This window comes from Lactuca serriola, chromosome 2 (assembly GCF_051521515.1).
Source record: "Lactuca serriola cultivar US96UC23 chromosome 2, Lser_US96UC23_V15, whole genome shotgun sequence".
Lineage (NCBI taxonomy): Eukaryota > Viridiplantae > Streptophyta > Magnoliopsida > Asterales > Asteraceae > Lactuca > Lactuca serriola.
The window spans coordinates 115,826,560-115,851,489 of record NC_136409.1 but is presented as its reverse complement, the minus strand read 5'-3'; the positions used below and the strand labels follow the sequence as shown (position 1 = coordinate 115,851,489).

At 39.6% G+C, this 24,930-nt stretch overlaps 1 protein-coding gene across 1 annotated transcript; it reads left to right on the top strand.

The window, feature by feature from the left end:
* Positions 1-22,929: 22,929 nt before the first annotated feature.
* LOC145089498 (uncharacterized) lies at positions 22,930-24,203 on the top strand. Its single transcript, XM_079027928.1, has 2 exons — positions 22,930-23,259; positions 23,367-24,203. Exons 1-2 carry the CDS (start codon positions 22,930-22,932, stop codon positions 24,201-24,203), a joined length of 1,167 nt encoding a protein of 388 aa, XP_078884054.1.
* The last annotated feature ends 727 nt before the right edge of the window (positions 24,204-24,930 follow it).

The window sequence follows — 24,930 nt, the reverse complement described above, 5'->3', positions numbered from 1 at the left end:
ACGCAATGCGTATCAAGGAAGGTCTTGTCATAAAGGAAGACGACACGCATTCGCGTGTCGTAACCTTACGACGCGCGTGTTAATGACACGCAATGCGTATCAAGAAAGCTGCTGTCAAGAAAGGCCATGTCATAAATGAAGATGACACACATTTTTGCGTATCATAATTTTAAATGTTTCAAAAAACATTATTTATAGATTTACTAATTTTCAAATTAAATTTGTATTTAATGTTTCATAATAGAAATAAAATACCATATACAAAAAATACAATCCATTGCATAAAATTTAATGTCATATAATTCTATTTCTTACAATATATAAATTTGCATTCATCTAATCTACTCCGTGTTTCATACTAACAATTGGAATGAAGAATGCAACACTTGCATTTGCAGCATCTTATCTCTTTCAGCTTGAGCTTTCTTTTCCTCTTCTAACTCCAGAGATATTCGCTTTCATATTTTCAATATTGGTAAAGGGGTAAAATATTAATTTGTGGAGTATATTATAGGGCATTATGACTTTATATATACCTAATACTACACAACCTAATACTACATTATTATTAAGAGGTTTTCCCTAACTATATAACTTAATACTACATTGCTATTAAGGGGTACCTTCTTATTGTATCCTGTCCACATCATAAGCTTTATTGCTATTTTCTTTTTTAACAATAGCCATCATAACAGTTAATGTATCTCTATATCCCCCTTCCTTTGTAGCTTAGTCCAATTATAGAAATGCCAAAGTACAATATCTTAATAAGAAAAGAATTAAAAGCACATGATGTTTTAATTTGTAAAAGTAACATGCTGTGGAAATATAAAGATCCAAAATAAGACTCGAATTAATAAAATTCAGATGGTTTGTGGTGAGAGGTTTTATTATAAAGGAGTTTTAAATGCATGCCAACCCATTGGTAAACTCTATCATTTATAGCTTTGGTAATAGAAAATAAGGTTTAAATGTTTGTTTATGCAATAAAGTTATCATTGACAAACTATCATCATCTTTAATTACAACTTGTTTAATTGGTTGAAATGTGTAATTTGTGTCAAGTGTTTAAATTAATAAAAAAATACTCTATATAAATTAGTAAATATATAAAACAATCTTATATAAATTGACAAAAAAAAATGAATCTTTATCTTTTATCTAAAACTTTAAGTGATGTCATGAAATGAGATAATCGATTATTGATTATAATAGTAAATATTTTGGTCTTTAAGTAATATATGATTATACATTTCGTCTAAGCTGCCATTTTTTACATAAATTATAAAAATAAAATAAAGATTAAATAAACAAACATTAATTGGAAAAGAGAAAATATACCCATGAAAAAGAAAAAAAGGAAACACATGCTTGAGTGGGTGTCCAAAAGAGAGGAACATTTGTCACCTGAAACCAAACCCCTTTTCCACACCAATAGCAAATGGCAAACTGGAAGGGTAAACTTATATCTCTAGTCCATGATAAAAAAAAACAGCCACATGGAAATCTGAAAAAAAGGTAAAACCATAAATAAAAATAAACCCAATATGGCACAAGACTTTTGGAGTAGTAGCACATATGAAATGGACAACAATGATAAAAAAACGAGTTTTGGTGTTGGGTTGAAAGAGTATGAAGTTCTTCTAGACGTTAAACCAAAAGAATTCACTAAATAAACTTCTATATAATAAAAGAAGTAAAATTCATTATACCCTGTCATTTGGAGCTGATGCATACCCATAATGAAGAACGGAGGAGTGCAACAACTAGAAGAAGAAGAACAGAAATAGATCCTATTCATGAAAAAACATTTGTACCCTTTGGTATCTTTTAGAAATCAACAAAGGAGTGCAACAAAACTTACAATAAGAAATCAGCATCAATTGCAGCAATAATTGCAGGAATCAGATTTCACTGTAATGCTTGATTCCATTCCCTCTTTGATTACTGCATACCAAACACACTACCTTAGTTAAAGTAACTATGACATACTCATCACTTCACTCGGTAAAAATTGTACACAAACCAAAAAGCTCTCTTACTTCATCTGAACTGTCTTCTGAATCAGACTCATCATTTCACTCGGCTTTCTTGGTGGCTGCAACAGCACCATTCTTGGCAACAGCAGCTGGCTTTTTTGGCGCCTCCTAAATTACATAAAAGAATACTTAGAAAAGTTGAGAACAACAAGTATCATGTAGAGAATGCTGCTAACAAGTGACAAAATTAATGTGAAATTAGACAAACTGTATCCAAGTGCCAAGATATTTACAAACTCTGACTCACTTGTTCATCTGATGAATCACTATCATCTGATGATTCAGATTCATCTGAACTACTTATAGGTTTACTAACAGGTTTTTTATTCGATCCAATTTTAGTTGTAGGAGCGGACTGTTTCTTAGGTTTAGGTTCCTGCAACATGTTAAAAAGGCTTGTATAAGGGTGAAGAATAAAATAAACGAATTTTTTACAACATGTGATAATGACTTGATATTCAACTTCCCTTAGCTGATCCATGGCCTCTGAGATTTCTTCTTTTAAGTTCTAATTCAAACAAACATAATAGGAGAGAAAATAATCAGCATTAAAAAAAATCTAAAAAAGTTCAAATTTTTAATAAAAAACTACCATTTATCACCCCAAGTTATGCACGAAGGTTAGAAACTTTTCCATCTCTTGTCTGTTGTGGAGCTTTTAGATCACCTATGCATTCAAGATTCTTTTGGTGTCCAGATATCAGATCACCTATGTATGTATCTCAAATAGAAACCTAGTTTCATATCTTTTTATTATTTTTTTCTTAAGTATAAAACGTATGAATCAAAAGCACATGGAAGAAGTTATCTCACCGCACAACGTACAACAACAGGTGCCCATTGACTTTCAACACCTAACATTAGTATATGTTCCAAAACATTTCTCTACAAATAATAGATGAAAAGAAACTGAGTCATGATGATGCATAAAGTTTAGAGTTTTATATTTATGAAAATAAATAGAATATTTAAAAAAACACAAGTTTTTTATGCAAATAAATAAAAAAAAAAACGAATTGTTAAAACTTAAAAGATAGGGATATAAAAGTTACCTCATTCCAGTCCAAACAGTCGATAGCTTTGACACATTGATTTTCCTCTTTTAACCTTTTTTTAGCATTCCTAAAAGCTCGCATCATCACCCTTGGTTCCCAGCTAAGTCCACATGTCTCTTTAGGACATTTTTAACCACAACTGGTTCGCCTCTTCTCCAATGCATTTGAAAATGTTCAAAATCTTTATCTTCTAAGTCAATAGCATCATGGCAATATAGTAAATTTTTGTCATTACTACTACTACTACCCTCCCTAGAAGCCGATTTCCTTACACCACGTCTATGATGATGATGATTTTCCACACCAATGGCAAATGGCAAAGTGGAAGGGTAAACTTATATCTCTATTCCATGATAAAAAAAATAGCCACATGAAAATCTGAAAAAAGATAAAACCATAAATAAAAATAAACCCAATCTGGCATAAGACTTTTGGAGCAGTGGCACATATGAAATGGACAGCAATGATAAAAAAAATAAAAAAAATAAAAAACCAGTTTTGGTGTTGGGTTGAAGAATTATGAAGTTCTTCTAGATGATAAACCGAAAGAGTTTTGTTGTGGTGAAGAAATATGCTTTCCATCTGATACTCTTCATTTCTGGTTTCATTTTCCTCATTACCTACTCCAAAAGTAGTTACTTAATATCACCAAAAGATGAAAGCACCATATACAAGCAACTTATAATGTTATAATATGCACTGAGAAATTGAAGATTATTTAGTAATGAGCTAATTTCAGTTTATTCATTACATAGTGGAATGATAATGATATATACCTCAATGTGAGCTTCAGAACTTATAGCATTGGCATATTGGATCACAGAAAGCTCCAATTTTTACTTCAAAACACGACATTCAGTCAAACTAGGGTGCATGGTCTTAAGATCTGTCTAAAATTTCTCAATCCCCTGAAGTAGAAAAAAATTCAAATATAGTATCACTTACTAAAGTAGCAAAAATAACATATTATTCACACTAACTGTGTATACTTCCTGCAATTTATTGATTGTTTTTGGTATGCTACAACTTAACTTAGTTTTTAATTTTTTTAATTGTTATTTTGTCAAATCAAAGAATAATTTATAAACTAACATTTTCAAATGCTACTTACTTATTTTTTAAGAAATTTAATATTTTATATGGAATTTTTCTATCAGGTAAAGACTAGGAAATAACATACAAAATTGACCAAGTGATATCAAATTTTGACTTGTGCTCATGAGCAGGAGGAGCCCTTGGAGCAGATTTCACAGCCATTCCCACACTAATTTTGTAACCTCTCAATTCATAATCTGATCAAACATTAAAAAAAAGTAAATTAGAGATACCCATAAAATAATTTATATAGTTGAGAAAAGAAGGTACTTTGGTTGTAGAATCCCCCAGCAGAATGTGTTGCAGAAGAATCCCATCAGAATGTGATGCAAGAAGGGACCCGAATTTAGGGTAGGCCCATGCAACCTGCCAGACTGGACCATTGTGACATGTCAATGTGGTAAGGGGGTGTGAGGTGGCGGTGTTGATGGTGGTGGTGACACTGATTATCTTGATGGTGGTATCAGAGGAGGCGGATGCTACTCGTTTTCCATAGTAATCCATACAGACATCAAGGATTATGTATGTATGACCTATTTCAATCTTCTGCCCAGGCATGATCTGTTGAATTTGAAGAAGATTTTGATCAGTGGATGTGAAAAGAAATTAAAGAATTCATATAATCATTAAGTTTGATAAAAGAATAGGTTTAGTGTTATGAAGAAATTGAATGTTCCAAATCTGCTCAAGGATATGGTTGAGAGAAGAGTGTAAACGTAATCATCAAAATTTTCCCCAATTCAAAATTTTGAAAAAGGCGTTTATAATCAGGACGCTGTTCTTCCCCAATTTCTAAGAATTCATATGCTGCTACACAATTATATACGAAACAGAACTTCTAATCTATGAAATTTCATATTGAGGCAATTAAACATTTCTCAATTCTAAGCCCTAATTATAGATCTCTATTCAAATTCTCCCCTCGGATTGGAAGTTCAATATCAAGATCGCCAATTTGGCAAAAGAAATAAAATAGAAGTGTCATATAAAGAAAATTTTCATCATTGATGCTTAGTTTTGAACCATTCATCAGTCTCATATGTTTTGGTTCCCAAATCAGAAAAATCCCCTTTACAAATAAATAGACTAAAGAAGGAGCACCACATTTTCGCATCTAACTAAACCATAAACACTGAACTTCAAATAATACCGATTTTATAAATATTTAAGAATTGAATAATGTTAATCCTCTATATAAGAAGTATATATGTAGATGTAGAATAGAAAAGAAACAAAGAAGAGGCGAGGAGAGGAGATGACCTAAAATTAGAATATGCAATTCAAAAAACATGACGAGAGGTGCTTGTTGTTCAGAACATGTTCATAGTTATAAACTCTGTAATGGAACTATAAATGGTGAAATGAGATCGAGAGGCACTTGTTCGGCCTTAAGATGTCAAGGATATCATTTGCCTTCTCTAGGAAGTTGGTCCGAAGCCACTCGTACCTCCTCCTCCAAGTTCTGTACCAGAATATACACACAGACCATTGACTTGAAATTAGGTTTTTGCTCCCATCGACAATCATAGAGCACCGGAATCTGATTGTTGTCGGAATGTTATATAAGGATTTTGCAAGGTTTAACAGTGAGGATGGGGTGAAAGAGCTACAAAGGGTGATGGTGGATGAAGTGTTGGTCGATAAGGCATGTACATCGTCGTGGTACAATGCCTAAAGATTCAGTGTGGGTTGGAGGTGGTGCAGGTGGGTATTAGGCGGGGTTTTAGGGATTCGTTTAATCGAAAAGGATTTTAAGAATTTCAAAAATATGAAAATATCGATCGAAGTCAAAAATATGATTTCAGGAACCTCACAACTAAAAATCGCATATCAGAAACCACACAATGCTTTTAGGGTTTCTTTTGATCAAAGAGGATTTCACAACATACGAAGAAGGAGGAGAGTATCAGGCGGGGGTTTTCAATTTTTTGGTATTTCATTCCCCCCTTGGCAATTAAAAAATTGAAGAATGTGTGCCGATGAAAACAAATTATAAAGCGACAATTCTACACGACACACTTTTTTATAGTAGGTGCCCTCCGTGTTTTTTATTTTTTTTTGTTGGACACTAATTTTAGGGCACACATAAATGTGTGTCCTCTATGCTTCATATGTTGGAAAATTGACATCAATTTTTACGGCACGTATAAATGCATGTCCTCTATCACTGCGTGTCATTGATTGTGCGTCGTAAAAGGCTATTTTTCTAGTAGTGATGACCAATCGACGATCCGCGACAAAACCAGCAAACACTATTTAGCTTAAAAAGTGAGTTTTTGATAAACTACTTTTTATTTCTTGTGATCTAAACGAAAGTCATAGTATTCATTAAATCGAGACTTTTCATATAAAGAACGTCTAAATCTGACTTCGTATGAGGAAGTTATGATTTTTCTAAGTTTTGGAATAAATGTAGTCAACTAAAAACTCGAAATAAAGATCGAGTGATTTTTAGCCAACACAATCTAAACGAGAATCGAATGTCTCATCAATAGTAGTACAACGATAAAAAGATAGACGAAAACGGAAGTCGGATGAAGAAGTTATGAATTTTTAATGGATTTTTCTGTCCCAGTCTGTTAAAAATAATATTATTAAAAATAAACTCAAAATTAACTGACGAAGTCTAAACAAAAGTTGTATATTATAATCTCACCTACACGTGCATATGAGGAACGTTGAAAATGGAGTTCGTATGAGAAAGTTATGGATTTTTGAAGATTGGGGCACAAAAACCGAGAAATCTTGCATGGATAAGGTCAAAATTCGGATACGTCACCCGGATCCTCGAAGCTTGCCTCATGTCTGACTCGTGTGTCGCAACCCCTCGCCTCCGATGGCGCGGCCCAGTCCGAGACCAACGCGTGTTACGTCCGAGCTCCGATGCCTGGCACCTTCGCTTGCGAGCCACGTGCCCTCTCCTCGGTCTGAAGTTCACCCTATAAAGAGGAGGGTGCGAACCCTCCCGACTAATGTTAGAAATTCTCACATTTTCACCCTAAACCTTTATTTTTGCTATTTCAACTTTCCCAAATCCACGGGATCATACCCAACACCTAAAAAATGTTCCGAAGTGCCCAAAGACCCCAAAAATTTGTCTTTTCGGTTTTGAAGCTCAACCCTCGCAAGGCCCGGTTTTCATTAAAGCTCCCGGTTTTCATCGAATAAACTTATTTATTAGAATGAAGTGCTGCCCAAATTACTATTTTAACCTCTGTTTATTTCACGGTGAGTTCAATATATAGAAACAATTGTATGTTATGTGTTATATATTCTATGTGCTTTTCCATGTTATTTTCCCGTGTTATTTTGATAGCAAAGCTGTGTCTTTGGCCAGGTGATCAGTGAAACGACTTAGATTCACAATGGTATTGGTATGTAGCCTCTGGCCGTGTAGAGCATGTCTGGTAAGAGAATGACTTCTACCACTATGACATTGGTAGAAGGTTAGACAGGGTTAAAAGCTTGAAATCTACCAAAATGTTAATCAGAAATTATATGTGTTTTGTGCCAATTGGGCCGGAGCTTTATTGATGTATATCAAGTATTGACATTGCTATGTCTCATTGATTGTATATCTTTGAATCAAATCATCGATTGATATGGAAAGCTTGTCACATGATACACATATGCCTTTGTTGTTCCTTTTTCATCTTTGCTTCTTCCATATTGATGTATATATATGGCATAACATTATATTGTGTATATTATTGAATTCACTAAGCGTCACCGCTTACCCTCTCAGTGTTTAAATTATTGCAGGTGATAAGCATCCAATATAGTTAAATACTAGACAAAATTGCAAAAATGGTCCCTGTGGTATGTAAATTTTTGGGGTTTTAGTCCAAACCACGAGTTTTTTGGATTCATGGTGCTTTTGGAGTGGTTTGTATGTAAAAATAGTCCCTCCGAAAATTGAAATGACTATAATACCCTTGAGGAATTTATTTTTCATTTTTCTTAAAATTTAATATTTATTTATTTATTTTAAAAATTAAAAAAATAATAGAGTCTCTCTCTCTCTCTCTCTCTCTCCACATCTTCGTCTTCTTGTTTCCACCTGTACGTAGCATCAAAAAGAGAAAAAAAATTCCCTGAATTCTCCCAAATTCGAACGCAAGTATGTTCACGGTAAATTTAAATTTTGCCGTATGTATAGATATCAAACTGTATCAAGATGCTGTAAGTTGACTTGAAATCTGAAGATGCTTGCATAACTAGCTTAAAAAGGCATAATCGGATATCCAGTATTCTTACCCCTTTCTGCTTTCTGAATTTCTAACCTGAAATTTTTTTCCATATAAATTTAGATTGCATCATTAAATCGTGTTCTTCATGTGTGGGTGCAGAGATGGGAAGTCAATTTAGAATGGAATCAGTGATCTATATGTCATCATGTGCTGCGACTATCTTCATTGGGGGGGGGGGGGGGGGGGCTTGTAATAGTTGGGATCTTATTAATGACTTTGCTGACTACCTGATTTAAAAACTCTTAATTTGCCAGATCAATTGTCAACTGATTAAAACCGATGACCACGAAGAACAGTTCGTCAGCCGTGATAAGCAGCTTAGGTTTTGAATCCCTGATTTGGTGGGCTAGTTCCTTAATGGTGTATAGAGGATTATCGGTGGTAGCGATGATGCCAATAGATGTAACAACGAGGAAGGCCACATGGAAGAGGATGGAGTTTAGAGATAAGATCAGAACGACATCTCCTTTCGAGATGTTGTAAGTGTAGTGTAATGTGTGTGCGAAATCAGAGATCTTTTGTTTGAGTTGGGAGAAAGGGAAGATTTGCTGGGAGTTAGGGTCGATTAAGGTAGGGAGATCAGAGTAAGTAGAGAGGTTGCAGAAGAGAAAATCGACAATGGAAAGGGTGGGTGATTGCAAAAGGGGGATGGGTGGTCGGGCGGAGGTATAGATTCCAGTGTTAGGATTGTAGAGAGAGTGAGGGTTTTGATGGTCCACAATTGTTTACAGGGGAGGGAGAGAGAGAGAGAGAGAGAGAGAGAGAGAGAGAGAGAGAGGTCCTTTATTATTTTTTTAATTTTTAAAATTAATAAATAAATATTAAATTTTAAGAAAAATGAAAAATAAATTTCCCAAGGGTATTATAGTCATTTCAATTTTCGGAGGGACTATTTTTACATACAAACCACTTCAAAAGGACCATAAATCCAAAAAACTCGTGGTTCGGACTAAAACCCCAAAAATTTGCATACTACAAGGACCATTTTTGCAATTTTGTCTAAATACTATTAGAAGATGTAGAATATATAATATTATAGCTTTTGTATTTAATGTATAAATTCCTGGGAAATTATGTAAAATAATATACTAAAACTTAGTCGGTTTGTATCCAGCCTTTTTTAATTAAACTATCAATGTAAAATATTGTTTTTAAATATGCTTGTAGCATGTTTTGGAGTAACTTGGAGTAATAATGTTAAATTATGAAAGGGGTCCTTTAAGGATTTGTACGCAAACCAAGTAAGAATCCTTAGGGTACTAAAGAGCATGTAGGGGCGGGAATCGAGTGTGAGTATGATCGAGCGAGTCTCTGATGATTTTTGTTTTGTGTTTCAGAGACATCATGGTGGGTATACGCCACAACCTCGAGGGAAGTGGGACTAGTGACGAGGAGATCCGCAGGATCATCCATGAGGTGGTGGCCGCAACTATTCAAGAGGAGATACCGGAGATTTTTGGGTCTATTAAGACCACCCTGATCGAGACTTTTGATGAGTGGCATGCCAGTGTTACTGAGGCCATTGCTGCTTCTGCCACCGCAGCTGTCGCCATTGTCAGGCCACAAGGAGGTGACTCATTGTTGTTTTGGGAGTTTAGCAACACGAAGCTACCAGAGTATGATGGGACACAAGATCTGATTGATGCTATGAGATGAATCTCTGATATTTATGGATGCTTTTAAATGTGCTTGTGCGCAGATCATTTGAGGGTTCGGTTCGTGCTAAACCAGCTTCGCTTGGGAGCGAAGGATTGGTGGAAGTTTGTGACAGCCAGTTTTACCCCTGCAGAGCATATTGCAATGACATGGGAGAGGTTTACATTGTTGTTCTAAGATGAGTATGTTCCCCCGATGGAGAGGGAACGGTTGGCCCAGGAGTTTCTGTCTCTCAAGAAGAAGACAGAGTCAGTGACAGAGATTATAAGGAGGTTTCACGAGAGGGCGTTGTTCTTCCTTGAGCACGTGCCTACCGATCAGGAACCCATGAACCGGTATTTGAGCATTATGAGGAGGGATATTCGATATTTCGTGGAGAACTCGTCTTATCAGACATTTGCCGAGTTTCAGGAAAATGCTAAGAGGAGGAAGATTAAGGTGGAGACTCAGGCGAGGGAGGAAGCGGAGTCTCAGGGGAGAGAATGGAGGCCGACACAGTCGCAGTCGGCAGCGAAGCGGGCTAAGCCCACTAATTCAAGATCAGGAGGCCAGAAGGGCCACACTTGTGGAAAGTGCAGAAAGAGTCATGTGGGATCTTACCGGACGTGGATTTGCTACAAATATGGCAAAAGGGGGCACATGACGAAGGATTTCCTCAAGGGCTTTGCATTTTGCTTTCACTGCAATCAGACCGGCCATCGGAAGGCCGAGTGCCCTCAACTTGTTCACGGATCAGTTTAGGGTTCCACTCCTGCTGCTTTGCGTGCTAATGATTGTCGACCGGTGAAGACCGAGGCTCCGAGGGCTCGTAGGAGTTTTTCAGCTGACAGCGGAGGAGGTCCGTGCAACACCTGATGTCGTGGCTGGTACGTATTTCCTTATTTATTTATTTTGAGATTTATTGTGCTTATTCAGTGCTGTATTTAGGTACATTTCTTATGAGTTTTGTACTTGCTTCGGTGTTATTTGACTCGGGTGCTAGTAGATCCTTCGTGCCTTTAGCTTTTAGTCATTACATCAGTATCCGACGTGAGGCATTGAGTTGACGTCTGAGGGTTTCTATAGCCGACGCGCGTGTGGTTTTTGCTACTAATGTATTCTGAGGATGTCTTTTAGAGATTTTTGGTGTCGAGTTTCCGATAGATCTGGTGCCGATAGCGATGGGGGATGTTTGTGTCATTGTGAGCATGGATTGGTTGAGCCATTATGGAGCTATGATCGACTGTGAGCGTCATTTGGTGACTATTAGAGACCCTAGTGGGGGATTGCTTACAGTATATGGCGAGGGTACCAGATCCGGATCAACTTTCTATTTTGTTGCCAGGGCGAGGCGGAGTTTAAAGTAGGTTTGTATAGGCTTCTTGGCATACGTGATGGATACGTGGGTTGTTACAAAGAGACCAAGTTCTATCTACGAGGTTCCGATAGTCTGCGAGTTCCGAGATGTTTTTCCTAAGGAGATGCTAGGCGTGCCTCCCGAGAGGCAGGTGGCGTTTCGGATTGATTTGGTTCCGGGTGCGGCGCCTATTGCCAAGGCACCTTATCGCCTTGCGCCACCAGAGATGCAGGAGTTATCCACACAACTCTAGGAGCCACTTGGGAAAGGTTTCACCAGGCTGAGTAACTTGTCATGGGGAGCACCTATCCTTTTTGTTAAGAAGAAGGATGGTTCACATCGGATGTGCATCGATTACCGGGAGTTGAACAAGCTGACGGACAAGAACCATTATCCGCTACCGAGGATCGACGATTTGTTCGATCAGTTGCAAGGGGCATCTTGGTTTTCCGAGATTGATTTGAGGTCTGGATATCATCAGATGAAAGTTTGCGAGGAGGATATCCAGAAGATGGCCTTCATAACTTGTTATGGGCATTACGAGTTTCTGGTGATGCCTTTCGGACTCACCAATGCACCGATAGCGTTCATGGATCTCATGAACCGGGTGTGCAGGCCCATGTTGGATGTGAAAAACTGAAAATTTTTGCTTGATAAGCTCAATCAGTCAACTCAACTGAGTGGTAGACTCATTGGTAATGAGTTCTAGCCTTGTTAAAGGTCATTCTAAGGAGTTTTAAGCCTAGTACACTTAAGGAATGAGTGTTAGAATGTACATGCTAGAACCACAGTGTAGCAAATCAAACCTTAACCTCATCAAAATGAGTTCACAGCCACAAGGCAATGAGTTTACAGCTGTAAACTCAAGAGTATATATATGGTCCTTGGCCATTTTTCTCATTCTTTCCTTTCCTTGGCTAGTTTTCTTCAAATCCTCTCAACTATCATCAAGATTTCCTTCCAAGATCTTCATGTAAGTAAGTATTCTTCCTAGATTTGTTGATACATCTCTTAATCTAGTATCATTCCATGATTTCATGCATGGAAATCATTCTTTTCTTAGATCTTCAAGTTTCACCAAGAACACACACTAGTGTTTTTGGCTAAAACCGACCATTTCAAGCTTCTAGATCATAAGTACTCTTCCCTACACTTCATATCTACTAGGAAGCCTCTAATCACACCCTTGAAACATACATTTTCCTTAGAACATCTTGAGTTTACAGCCCAAGATCTTCCTTGTCCGTAAACTCAATGTTGTAGCATGTATGGGACATAAACCTTCCTAGATGCAAGGCTTGTGAACTAGAACCTTTCCTTGATGATTGTAGGACCTTAAATTTCTATCAAATACATAATTGATCATGAGTTTACGGCTGTAAACACCTTTGGGCCGTAAACTCATCAAAAGCCTCAATAGAGGTGGTCTTTCTGATACTTGTGTAGAGCAAAAGTCCCTAAAGTTCCCCTAGCCTTGAAACCAACATGTAGGCATGTTTGACCATGAGTTTATGGCCGTAAACTCACTTTTCCCATAAACCCATGGTAGTAAACTCAAGTTTGTGTTGTTCCACTCTCCTTTGATAAATCACATGTGATTCCAACACTTGGTCAAAGTGTTTCCTAGTCCCGGAAGGTGTTTCCTTTCATATAGTTGCTTATAAACACTATATTCATGCCAATATATGTCATTTAGGACTTATTGTGTCTCGGGACTTCATTCGTGGAACTTCTCATCCTTGGACGCGTATTCGTTGAATCACCCACATCAGGTGAGTTCATACCCCGTAATGAAACTTTTAACTGTTTTAAATGCTTTTATGGGGCAGGGGGAATACAAGTTGAACACAATGATAATTGTGTAATTGTTTGTTATAAACATCTTTCAAAATGTTGCTTATGTCTTCTATAAGTGGTCAAAACATTTCAAAAACTATTTTCCAGTTATGTTGCTTTATAGTTTAACAAAACTCCGTTTTTAAAGTAAAAGCATAAGTTGGTAGTAAAATGAGTCTTTTCAATGTCAGTTCAAGTAGAATACTAGTAAAATATAATAGGTATAGTTTAGGGGTTCAGTTCATACTAGATACAATACATTATAACAAGAGAAGGTACTAAGATACTATAACAGAACGAACGTACTAAGATGTTGTAGCATGGCACTATTATAGGATCTAATTATACCAATGAATCACTAACGCATTGTTCTAAACAAAAGGTGATATTTATATTGGGTATACATGATCACATAATTTTTAATGTGGATGTTCACGGTTTGCAATTGATTGCAGAGGTCGCGTTTGGGTCCTAGAATCTTTTGACAGGGAGAGCGTTTAGTATGGACCTAGCCATCACATTATACCTTATTAATCAATTTAAGGCATTTAGTACAATAGTAGTTACTATATACAATACTACAGTACTTACATTTTACAAATGGCAAACAGAACACTCGGGTCTAGTACATTCAATAGAAAGAGACCATAATGCTAACCTTATGATTCCTTAATGTATACATCAAGGGATATATATAAATAGGATCCGACAGGTAATAGGATGTGTGCTTTCCGCTTCATTTCCTGTTCCTTGTTTGGTTGTGGACTTAGAGCAAATTCACCCAGCCTATCATCTATTCGATTTTAGTTATATATATGTTATGTACACATTAAGTCATCACAAGGGGTACCAGGTATGGGTCAAGTCATAGGACACTAATTCAATGCACAATTTTCTAGTACAAAGCATACTTTTCAAACAGAACTTTTGGCATTCAAAAACTAGAAATTTACCAGTAAAGGGTTTAATCCATTTTATTAAACCAATGTTAACTTAAAGGACTTTTAGGTGATTGACTCTATAATGCCTTAGTTTATACATCATGGTTATATAGCATTAATACCCAACAGGTAGTTCGATGTGTGTTTTCCGCCTTATTTCCTATTCCTTGTTTGGTTGTGGGCTTAGGGCAGATTCAACCAATTAACTATCTATTCGATATTAGATTATATATAGCCAGTATAAACTAAGTGATTATAGAAGTAATCACTGTGGTCACTACTTTATTAAAAGAAATAAGGGTTTTCTTAAAGGATCTTTTCATTAAATATAAAGGAACTATTACAATTAACTCCATGAGTAACAAGTGAATACCCTAGGGTTATATACAACGAGGACCTAACAAACAATGGGATGTTTGCTATACGCCTTACTTCCTGTTCCTTGTTTGGTTGTGGACTCAAGGCAGATACGCACAATTGATTGTTTGTTTACTCTGAGTTTTATATAACTTGTATCCATTTAGTACTCATAGAAAGGATTGTAGAATCATTTTTATGTATCTTTCATCAAATTAGGAAATATAGGATTTTCTAGAGGAACATGCGAACTTTTCTAAAACAGACTTATAACTTACTACATTGTTACTACAACTTTCTACAACTTACTTACCTCACCAAAATCTTATGAACGCACCAGCTTAATTGCTAATAAACTCTTTCAAATAACTTGTATTCTCAGGAAACTAGTAGACAGGTACTCGCTCTGGGAATTCAGAAGATGGAGCAGTATAGCTTCAAGTCTTGTTTTGTTATTTGCTTATGTACTCTATGTTTTGTGAACACATACTTTGTAAACACTTTTTTTCTAATGAAATGGTTGTGCATTACTTCCTTACTATGATACATGTCTTGTGATACTAAACATGACGTCCTCCACCCCCGAACGTTTCCGCCGTTCCGATTTTGGGGTGTGACAGATTGGTATCAGAGCATTGTTTATAGTGAACTAAGTATATCAACCGATAAAAGATATACAACTATAAATACAATGGGGCTTAAGTGCTCTGGATAATGATATATTTTTAGAATATAACTATAGGTTATAAAAATATACCTACTTGCTTATACATGATAGAACTAGTGTCACGAAGAGAACAGAACTAAAGTATTTAAAGGTTAGGCACTGTCGTCAACTTGAACAGTTATGTAATCATAGCTAGGATCAATATAGCCTGATCAACTATATTCATTCGAGATGTGACCAACATGTTTTTGGGAATGATGTGGTGTTGCAATAATGTTAAAACTTACATGAACACCAGTCAAGAGAATACTAGATCAATTACATTAGAGTTAGAATACTATAGGAGTATTCTATGATGCTATAACGCGATAACAAGTTTGAAACATACCAAGAAGATTACCTTAAAATACTATAAGAGTATTGTAGGCACTATATAAATAACTTATGTGATAACTTAAAAGACCCTTGCGGGTAGAGGTGGACCTCAACGTATACTGATAGAGGAGGCACATAGGTCGAGATTCTCGATCCATCTCGGAGCCACTAAGATGTATTTGGATCTGAAAAGAGATTACTGGTGGCCCTATATGAAGAGGGATATGACATGGGTAGTTGAGACGTACCTGACCTGTCGTTGGGTTAAGGCGGAGCACCAGTGTCCACATGGCCTGTTACAGCCTCTAGAGATTCCCCAGTGGAAGTGGGAGCAGATTTCCATGGATTTTATCACAAAATTACCGAGGAACTTGCAGGGTGTCGACACGATATGGGTGATTGTGGAGTGGTTGACGAAGAATGCTTACTTTATTGCTATTAGTGAGAGCTCTTCCACAGAGAGATTGGTCGAGATTTATGTGAGAGATATGGTGGCACGACATGGGGTGCCGACTTCAATAGTGTTAGATCAGGATGTGCAATTTACTTCCATGTTCTAGAAGAGGTTTCATGAGAAGTTGGGTACCCGATTGCACTTCAGTACCGCATACCACCCACAGACTAACACGCAGAGTGAGCGGGCGATTCAGACGCTGGAAGAATTGTTGCGAGCATGTGTTACAGACTTCGGAGGAAGTTGGGACACCTATTTTCCCTTGGCTAAGTTTTCTTATAACAACAGCCACCATTCCAGTACCGATATGCCTCCCTTTGAGCTCTTATATGGGAGAAGGTGTTGGACTCCCATCTGTTGGTGAGAGGTAGGGTAGCAAGTGATGGGTGGTACAGAGATAGTGCTCGAAACGACTGAGCAGATTTAGCAGGTCAGGCAGAGGTTACTGACAGCTCAAAGTCGCCAGAAGTGTTACACAGACCGGTGACGATCAAAGCTTGAGTTCCATGTAGGAGACTTTGTCCTCCTGAAGTTATCCCCATGGAAAGCGGTAATCCAATTCAGGAAACGGCAAAAATTGGGTCCCATATACATTGGGTCCTTTTAGAGTGACTGCCAGAGCTTATCGGTTGGAGCTACATGCTGAGTTGAGCCAAATACATAACACCTTCCACGTGTCTCAATTGAGACGACAGTGGTACCATTATAGGACATTTAGATTGATGCAAGTCTGAATTACATCGAGAGGCCGATAGTAATATTAGATAAGAAGGTGAAGGTCTTGAGGAATAAAGAGGTGCCCTTGGTTCAGGTCCAGTGGCAAAATCGGAAGGTGTCCGAGTGGACTTGGGAGTCGGAGTCCGAGATGCACGAGCAGTACCGAGAGTTATTTCCAGAAGAAGACTTCGATGGCGAAGTCTGATTCTAGCGGGGGAGAATTGTAACATCCGAAGACCAGATATACCTTATAAACCCTTGTTCTTTTGGCAATTGTCAAGTTTGGATCTTATGTGAGAAAAGGTGGTAAATGAGTACGTGGGGCGTACGCGTGTGTACGCTCAGCGTACTCATGTGCGTGTTTTTGACCTGGACGCCACCTAGTACGTTGGGTGTACCAGAGGGTACACTGGGCTTACTAGGACCATAGTGAAAACCCTAATTTAGGGTGTGTCCCTATTTAAAGGACATGATGGCCTCATTTCTGGCCACCATTCCCAGACATCAACCCTCTAAAACCCTAATTTCTCGTCCCTTGAGCTTATGTGTCCATTTGTGGGTTATTAAGTGTTCTTAAGGTTTCTTTGGAGTGAAGAAGGAACGTTGAAGAGGAAGGAGTAGGAGTCCAAGCTTTGGATCTGAGCTTATCTATTGTTGGAGCTTCAGTTCAAGGTATAAAGCTCAAAGCTTTCTCACCCTTTTTATTTGTACATCATTTTAGTTCATTTTAGGGTTTTGGTCCCAAAGTTGGATGCTTTATGAGATATTGAGCTCCAGAGTTTATTATCAGCTCCTTTGAGTGTTTTTAATGGTGTAGAGTCATAAAAATCGAGACTTTTACGTTTAAACCAAACCATGCATGAGATATGAGCATTTTTTAGAATAGAGAGTGAGACTTTTGGTGTTTGTGACTTTATCAGCCATGCAAAGGCTTAAATTCACTAACTTTATGGAGTATGAGCCTTTAAGGAGTCCATATCTGAGATTTGAGCTAAGTTCTTAACGGATTAAGAGCAAATGAGTAGGAAGAGCAAAACTGGATCGTACGTGGAGCGTAATCCCAGTACGCGCAGCATAGGGTCGAGAATCCCCAATGCATGCATGGCGATAGAGTACACCCAGCGTAGAGGGCTGTTACATGCGGCGTACGTGTTGTCGTTGACTTTTTAGTTGACTTTTAGGGTTTGGACAATTTGTGGACTATTGAGACCGTGGAAGGGTAAAATGGTCTTTTATCGTTTTGTGAGTTTGTAGAAGGGTTTAGTCTAGCTTCTTTGAGATCCGTTATTAATTAGAGATAATTAACGTATGTGTTAGGCGGAGTCTAGACCGGTAATTTGAGTTCAAGGTTATCCGAATTCTTACAAGGTGAGTCTTCTCACAATACTTACCTTAAGTGGTAATTTTGTGTGACCGGAGGGTCTTGTGTGCTCATATTGATCAGTATTGTTGTATCCTGCATTATGTCTTGTGATTTATACTGTGTATTATTCAAAGCTTGCTAAGTTAGGACCAGAGGGTCCACCCGAGTTGTAGGACCGGAGGGTCCCACTGAGACACATTGGCCGGAGGGTCTTATTGAGGATATCCATGAGAGGCTAATGTGATGTGTGTGGCATTTTGGGAAACTCACTAAGCTTCATGCTTACCGTTTTATGTGTTATGTGTTTCAGGTACTTCTCAGGATTACGGGAATGCACCGGTTTGCTTGTACACACACGAGTTGGAGATATGTTTTTGGAGGATCCTGGATTGTGTTTTAAACAATAAATGAACATGTGATTTTGATAACTTAATATTGAGTGATTTTTATGGTTGTGATAATGAGATTAATGTGAATTTCAAATGAAAATTTTGTTTGGAAATTTACGGTGTTACAATAATTTAATTCAAGCCTTAACACACTTATTCATTTCTTAGACATGTAAAGATAAAACATGGTTTTACTTTTGAATATTATTCGTTAACTAAAAAAATATTATGAAGACGTTTAAAAGATGTCAATATTTAAAGTTATTGAATTTTATTATTTATTAATCAGCTAAAATATTAGTAATTTTAATATTTTAACAATTTATTTTAATATATATGTATATAGGGGACGGTTTATTTGATATTAAAAAAAATTTAGAGATCCTAAGATTCAACATGAGCCATACATTCATCATTTGTCGCTCTAACGCTCCAGTGTACCAACAATAGCAGTATATGCGTAATCATAAATGATTAAACATATATGTCTGTTCACAGACTATGTAATCATATATGATTATGACAGTTGGTGGCTGAAAAGGTGGTGGTGGTAGAGGTGGCTGTGGTATAAGTGACAGAGGTGACAACGGTAGGGTCGGCTGGTGGTAGAGGTGGTGGTAGTGGTGGTAGCGATGGTGGTTGTGGTGGTGGAGAAGGTGGCGGAGGAGAAAGGAACGAACGATGCTATATAATCATTTATGATTATAATACGCCTCCCACGACGATAGGCCGGAGGGTTATAGCGGCAGACTTGAAATATGTGACTTTGGTTGAATCTCAAGATCTCTATTTCACGCCCCTTAGAGCGGGCCCGAAACAGGCGAGCCTCGAAAAGGCGCCTCCGACGGGGAGCCGAGTCAACGATCCCGGACTCCCGCGAGGCGGCTACACAGAAGGCTCGCCCTCAGCAGAATATTGTCTTTTAGCCACAACCCGGAGACAAAGGCTCCAGACGACAAAGCATCCATATAGAGCACAATCGCCTGGACCAATCACGGGGCTGAGCGCGAATGTGGAGTAGGGCTCCCCAATAAGAGCGACGAATCCTCTCGGGACTGCAATACCATTCCCTAGTACAGACTGACGAAGATCTCCACTATAAAAGGACCTCACCTTGGTTTCGGTAAGGCAAGTCATTCCACTCCTCAATCTCTCATTCTCACTATAACCCTCAGCATACTAACTTGACCGTTGGAGTGTCTTTCTAGGACCCCCTCCCGGAAAATGGATGACAGGCTTCTTTCTTGTGTGACCTCTCAGGCATAAATAATGTTGGATCTCTCTCACAACAAGTGGTTCAGAGCCAGGTCGCATCATTTGGCGCCATCCGTTTGTGTGTCAACAGATACGCAAACCCTTCACCCTTTGTCCCCTTGTGCAACCAAGCATGGCAGAAAATGCAACCGGAGAACCATCAGAACCGCCACACAGTCTTATACACCAAATGGGACCGATGGAGGCAGCTGACACCCCGACCGTCTCCTTTCCCGGAGAACAAACGCCATTCCTCGAAGCACCATCGTTTTTAGGGGACCCATCGCCAAACCTTGAAACCATACCAGCTCCCGGCGGCCCACCGCCACAAATTGCAACAGCTACGCCGTGAGACCAACTCCTAAATCCTATCACCACCATCACACATGCTACCTTACCCTAAAACTAGCCGATATTCACCATGTCATTTCCACTCTTCAACACCGTCACCCCTCATGGCACCTAAATAACGCCCGTCACACCCACCACAAATAACCTATACGCACACGGGACCATGTTTAATGCGAGGGCTACAACACAACCACGAAACCACCAGCTACTAACATCAGCCGCCACACCAACGATGCCATCTTCTTTTTACCAACAAACACCTATACCCCAACAGCCAATAACCATGGCCCAACAGCAAACGCCTATACTCCAACAACCAATACCCATGGCCCAACAACAGACGCCCTTAATCCAACAACAAATCCCTTTGACATACAATCTCCTAAACCTGAACCAGCCACTTAACCAATATGGCTTGCCGATGCCAGATCTAAGCGCTTACAACAACATGCTCGTACATCCTTTCCTGGCAATCCAACAACCAGGATACCATTTCAACCAGCAAATCCCAACCCAAGATTGCTTGTCCCGAAGTGTCCTATCGTCGTTTGTCAAAGAACTCTAGGAGTATGAAATCCCCAACACCGCTAAACTACCCCATCTTAAGACGTATGACGGAACTACCGACCCAGATAGCTATATCGACACGTACGAGTGGACCATGACGTCTCTAAAGTTGGATGAGAGATTCCGGTGTACGTTCTTCCCTACTACTTGGACGGTAACGCATGAACATGGTTCAAAACTCTACGACCGGGCAGCATTAACAACTTCAGCCAGTTGAAATACTTGTTCCTAACGAACTTCATCCAACTCCGGAAATACAAGGGCAATTGCCACTCCATCATTGGGTGTAAACAAGGGGAAGGAGACTCAGTCAAGGACTACTTCGCCAGATTCACCAAGGCTATGCTAGATGTCCCAGGCCACGACGAAGGACTAACTGCATGCGCATTTACCTGGGGACTGTTGTCAGGATCGTTATCCCAAAAAATCATGGGAAAACCACCTAAAACAAGGGCCGAAATAAAAGAACGAGTGGAGCGCTACTTACACCAGGAGGAGGATGAAGCGTCAAAGCAAGCGTACCTCAATGACATGACAACCATTGTTGGTAGGCGTAACAACTACACCACCATCCCCCTCGACCACCGGGGGGAAACAGGTTCATGAGTCGAGACAGGAAAACGCCAAGCCGTTTTCGACCATTCTCTAAGGACGATAGGCAGGGTAGAAGGACCGAAGTATACACGGTCGATGAGAAGCCAGCAGCAAAAGGCACTAAAATGTGGTACTGCGAGTACCACAAGAGTCGAACACACGACATAGTCAATTATGTGGTGCTAAAAAGGGAAATCGAAGAAAAGCAGCTGAAAGTCAACGTGAAAGAAATCGCCAAAAGTCTACGAGCCAAGTTCGACGCAGACAACCCAAAAATGCTTCCAAGAAAATGGAACAAAAACTGTAGATTCTAAAAATTCACTAGAAAAATAGGGAGGGCAGAGCACACGGAGGACACGCGAGACATCACAGAGGCAATGCAGGGGCTGACGTTCTCCATGCATGAGCCCCGCCCAACCGGGTGGAATGGGAACGACCCCCTGGTCATTCAGGGATCAATCAAGAATGTAGTCATCCACCGGGTATACATCGACACCGGAGGCTCAGCAGACATCATCTATGAGCACTGCTTTAGACTATTGCCAAGTGCGTGGAAGGAAGGCTTGAGGCCAGCCACCGGCCAGCTCATGGGATTCACAGGGCACATCTTATGGCTGCTAGGTATGATCCACTTACCATTCACACTAGTCAGTCAGGACAAACCTAGACGACGGACTGCCCTGATCGACTTCGTAGTCATACGACACCTTTCGGAAAACAACATCATATTGGGGCGCCCATCCCAATTAAAATTCAGAGCAGTCTCATCGGTGGTCCATGGAATAGTCAAATTCAGCACAAGCCATGGACCGGGCATAGTTTTAGCCATACCATCGAATGAACTCAAATGTTACGAAATCATGCAACCAAACAATATCTCAACAGAAACCAAAAGGCCAAAACCAGATCTGTCAGACCGGGGAGAAGTGATCAATAGGGAGTACCCAGACCAACAGGTGACCGTGGGAACAACCGTTCCCTCAAAAACAAGAGAAGCACTGGTTTTACTACTACAAAGGTACAAACACGTATTTGCATGGACCCGGCTGACATGGTGGGGGTCGATCGACGAATTATAGAACACAAGCTGATGATAAAGCCGGGAACCAAGGAGAAATAGCAAAAGAAGCGGGTCTAGGGATGGGATCGAAATAAGGCAATTAACATGGATGTAGCAAAGCTAACCAGCACAGGAATTCTCAGAGAAGCAAATTTCCCCACATGGATCGCCAACCCAGTAATGGTGAGTAAGAGCGATGGTAGCTGGCACATGTACATCGACTACTCTGACCTGAACAAAGCATGTCCCAAAGATTGTTACATGCTACCAGAAATATAGCAAAAGGTAGAGTCTGTGCAAGGGTTCTAATGGAAATGCTTCATGGATGCATACAAAGGATAGCACCAGATACTGATGAATACAAACGATGAAGAGAAAACGGTTTTCTACACGGGTCATGGCACTTTATGTTATACAAAAATGTCGTTTTGACTGAAGAATGTAGGGGCAACCTACCAGCGGCTCGTGGATTCCCTATTCGCCAACCAAATTGGGCGGAACATTGAAGTCTATGTCGATGATATGGTCATAAAAAGTCCGGACGAGAATATGTTGTTACAAGACGTAGAATAAATGTTACAAACCTTGGAGAAGGCTAAGATGAAATTAAACCCCGCCAAGTGCACATTTGGAGTCGAAGAAGGCCAATTTTTGGGATACTATGTGACGAGGGAAGGGATCCAGCCAAACCCAATCAAGGTAAAGGAGCTAGAGGAAACGGCTTCACCTTACACACCGAGGGATGCAGAAGCCCTAAATGGAAAGCTGATCGCACTCAGTCGATTCATCTCCAAGTCAGCAGAGAAAGTCATGCCACTGTTCAACATGCTGAAAGGGTGCATAGAGAAAACCAACTTTAATTGGACAACAGAAGCCACGTCGGCACTGCGAGAGATAAAGAAAGTACTCCATGCACTCCCCACCCTAGCCAGCCTGGTACCCCGAGAATTATTTCAAGTATACCTGTCCACGTCAAAAGATGCAATTTCATGAGTGCTGATGGTCGACAGGAAGGGACGCCAACTACCGGTTTATTTTGTGAGTCGAGCACTATAAGGACCAGAGATGAACTACCTGGTCATCAAAAAATTGGTACTCGCCTAATCTACGCAGCACGGAGACTTCGTCGGTACTTCCAGGCTTACAAAATAGAGGTATTGACAAATTACCCGATCAAACAAATTCTCCTAAAGCCCGAGACGTCAGGATGGCTTGCAAAATGTGCCATAGAGCTAGGAGAGCACGATATCACTTACCACCCTGGAGCAAACATTAAAGGGCAGGCTCTAGCAGATTTCCTGCTCGAAGTCCCAGGCGAACTCCTGCAGGAAGTAACCAAGGCAGACAATGAAGTGTGCTCAAGGAAAGAGGACAACCAACGGTGGACTCTTCACACAGATGGGGCCTCTAGCAAAGAAGGATCAGGTGTGGGGCTGATCCTAACTTGCCCAACGGGAGAAGAACTCACATACGCCTTGCGTTTCGATTTTCACACATCCAACAAGGAGGTGGATTATGAAGCTCTCTTGTCCGGTCTCAGATTAGCAGTAACAATGGGGGCGGAGAGAGTCATAGCCCCGATGGACTCGCATTTGGCGGCCAATCAGGTGATAGGGGAATTCGAAGCAAAAGATACGCGAATGGGAAAATATGTCAAAGCAGTACAGAAAATTACGAGTACCCTAAAAAGATTTGAGTTAAAACAAATCTCAAAGGGGAATAATAAGAGAGCGGATGCCCTCAGCAAACTAGCGTCAACATCCTTTGGACATCTCTCAAAAAAGGTGTTGGTAGAAGTACTGAAAAAAGGAACATCGACGAGCAACAGGTCAATTCCCTATCAGTAGTACAACCCAACTGGATGACACCCATCATAGAATAGCTACAACATGGAATACTTCCGGACGACCACCCAGAGGCCCGAAAGACAAGGATACGAGCCCCACAGTATGCGATGATAAAAGGGGCACTGTACAAGAAGGGCCATATGCATGGTATACTTCCGGACGACCACGCAGGGTCGGCTGGTGATCACGAGGGAGCAAGAGCGCTCTCAGGCTAGGTATTACGCATAGGCCTCTACTGGCCATATATACACCAGGATGCGGTCGAGCTAACGCAGACTTGCATGCAATGCCAGACTTTCTCACCAATGCAAGAAGTCTCGCCATCAAAGTTAACAAGCATAGTTAGCCCCTGTCCTTTCTACCAATGGGGAATCGACATAGTCGGTCCTTTTCCAGAAGCACCGGGGAAAGTAAAATTCTTAATTGTGGCGGTCGACTACTTTACAAAGTGGATAGAAGCAGAGCCAATGACATGCATCAATGGGAAACAAGTAATCAAGTTTATATGGAAAAACATCGTCAAAAGATTTGGGAGACCAAGAGTGCTGATCAGCGACAATGGCCTACAATTCGTTGAAAACCCCTTTGGAGACTGGTGCAAAGAAAAGGGAATAGAGTAAAGGTTCACATCCGTGGCACACCCTTAGGACAACGAGCAAACAAAGGTGTCTAATAGAAAACAGGTACAAGGGATCAAGAAACGGTTGGGCAAAGCAAAAGGAAACTG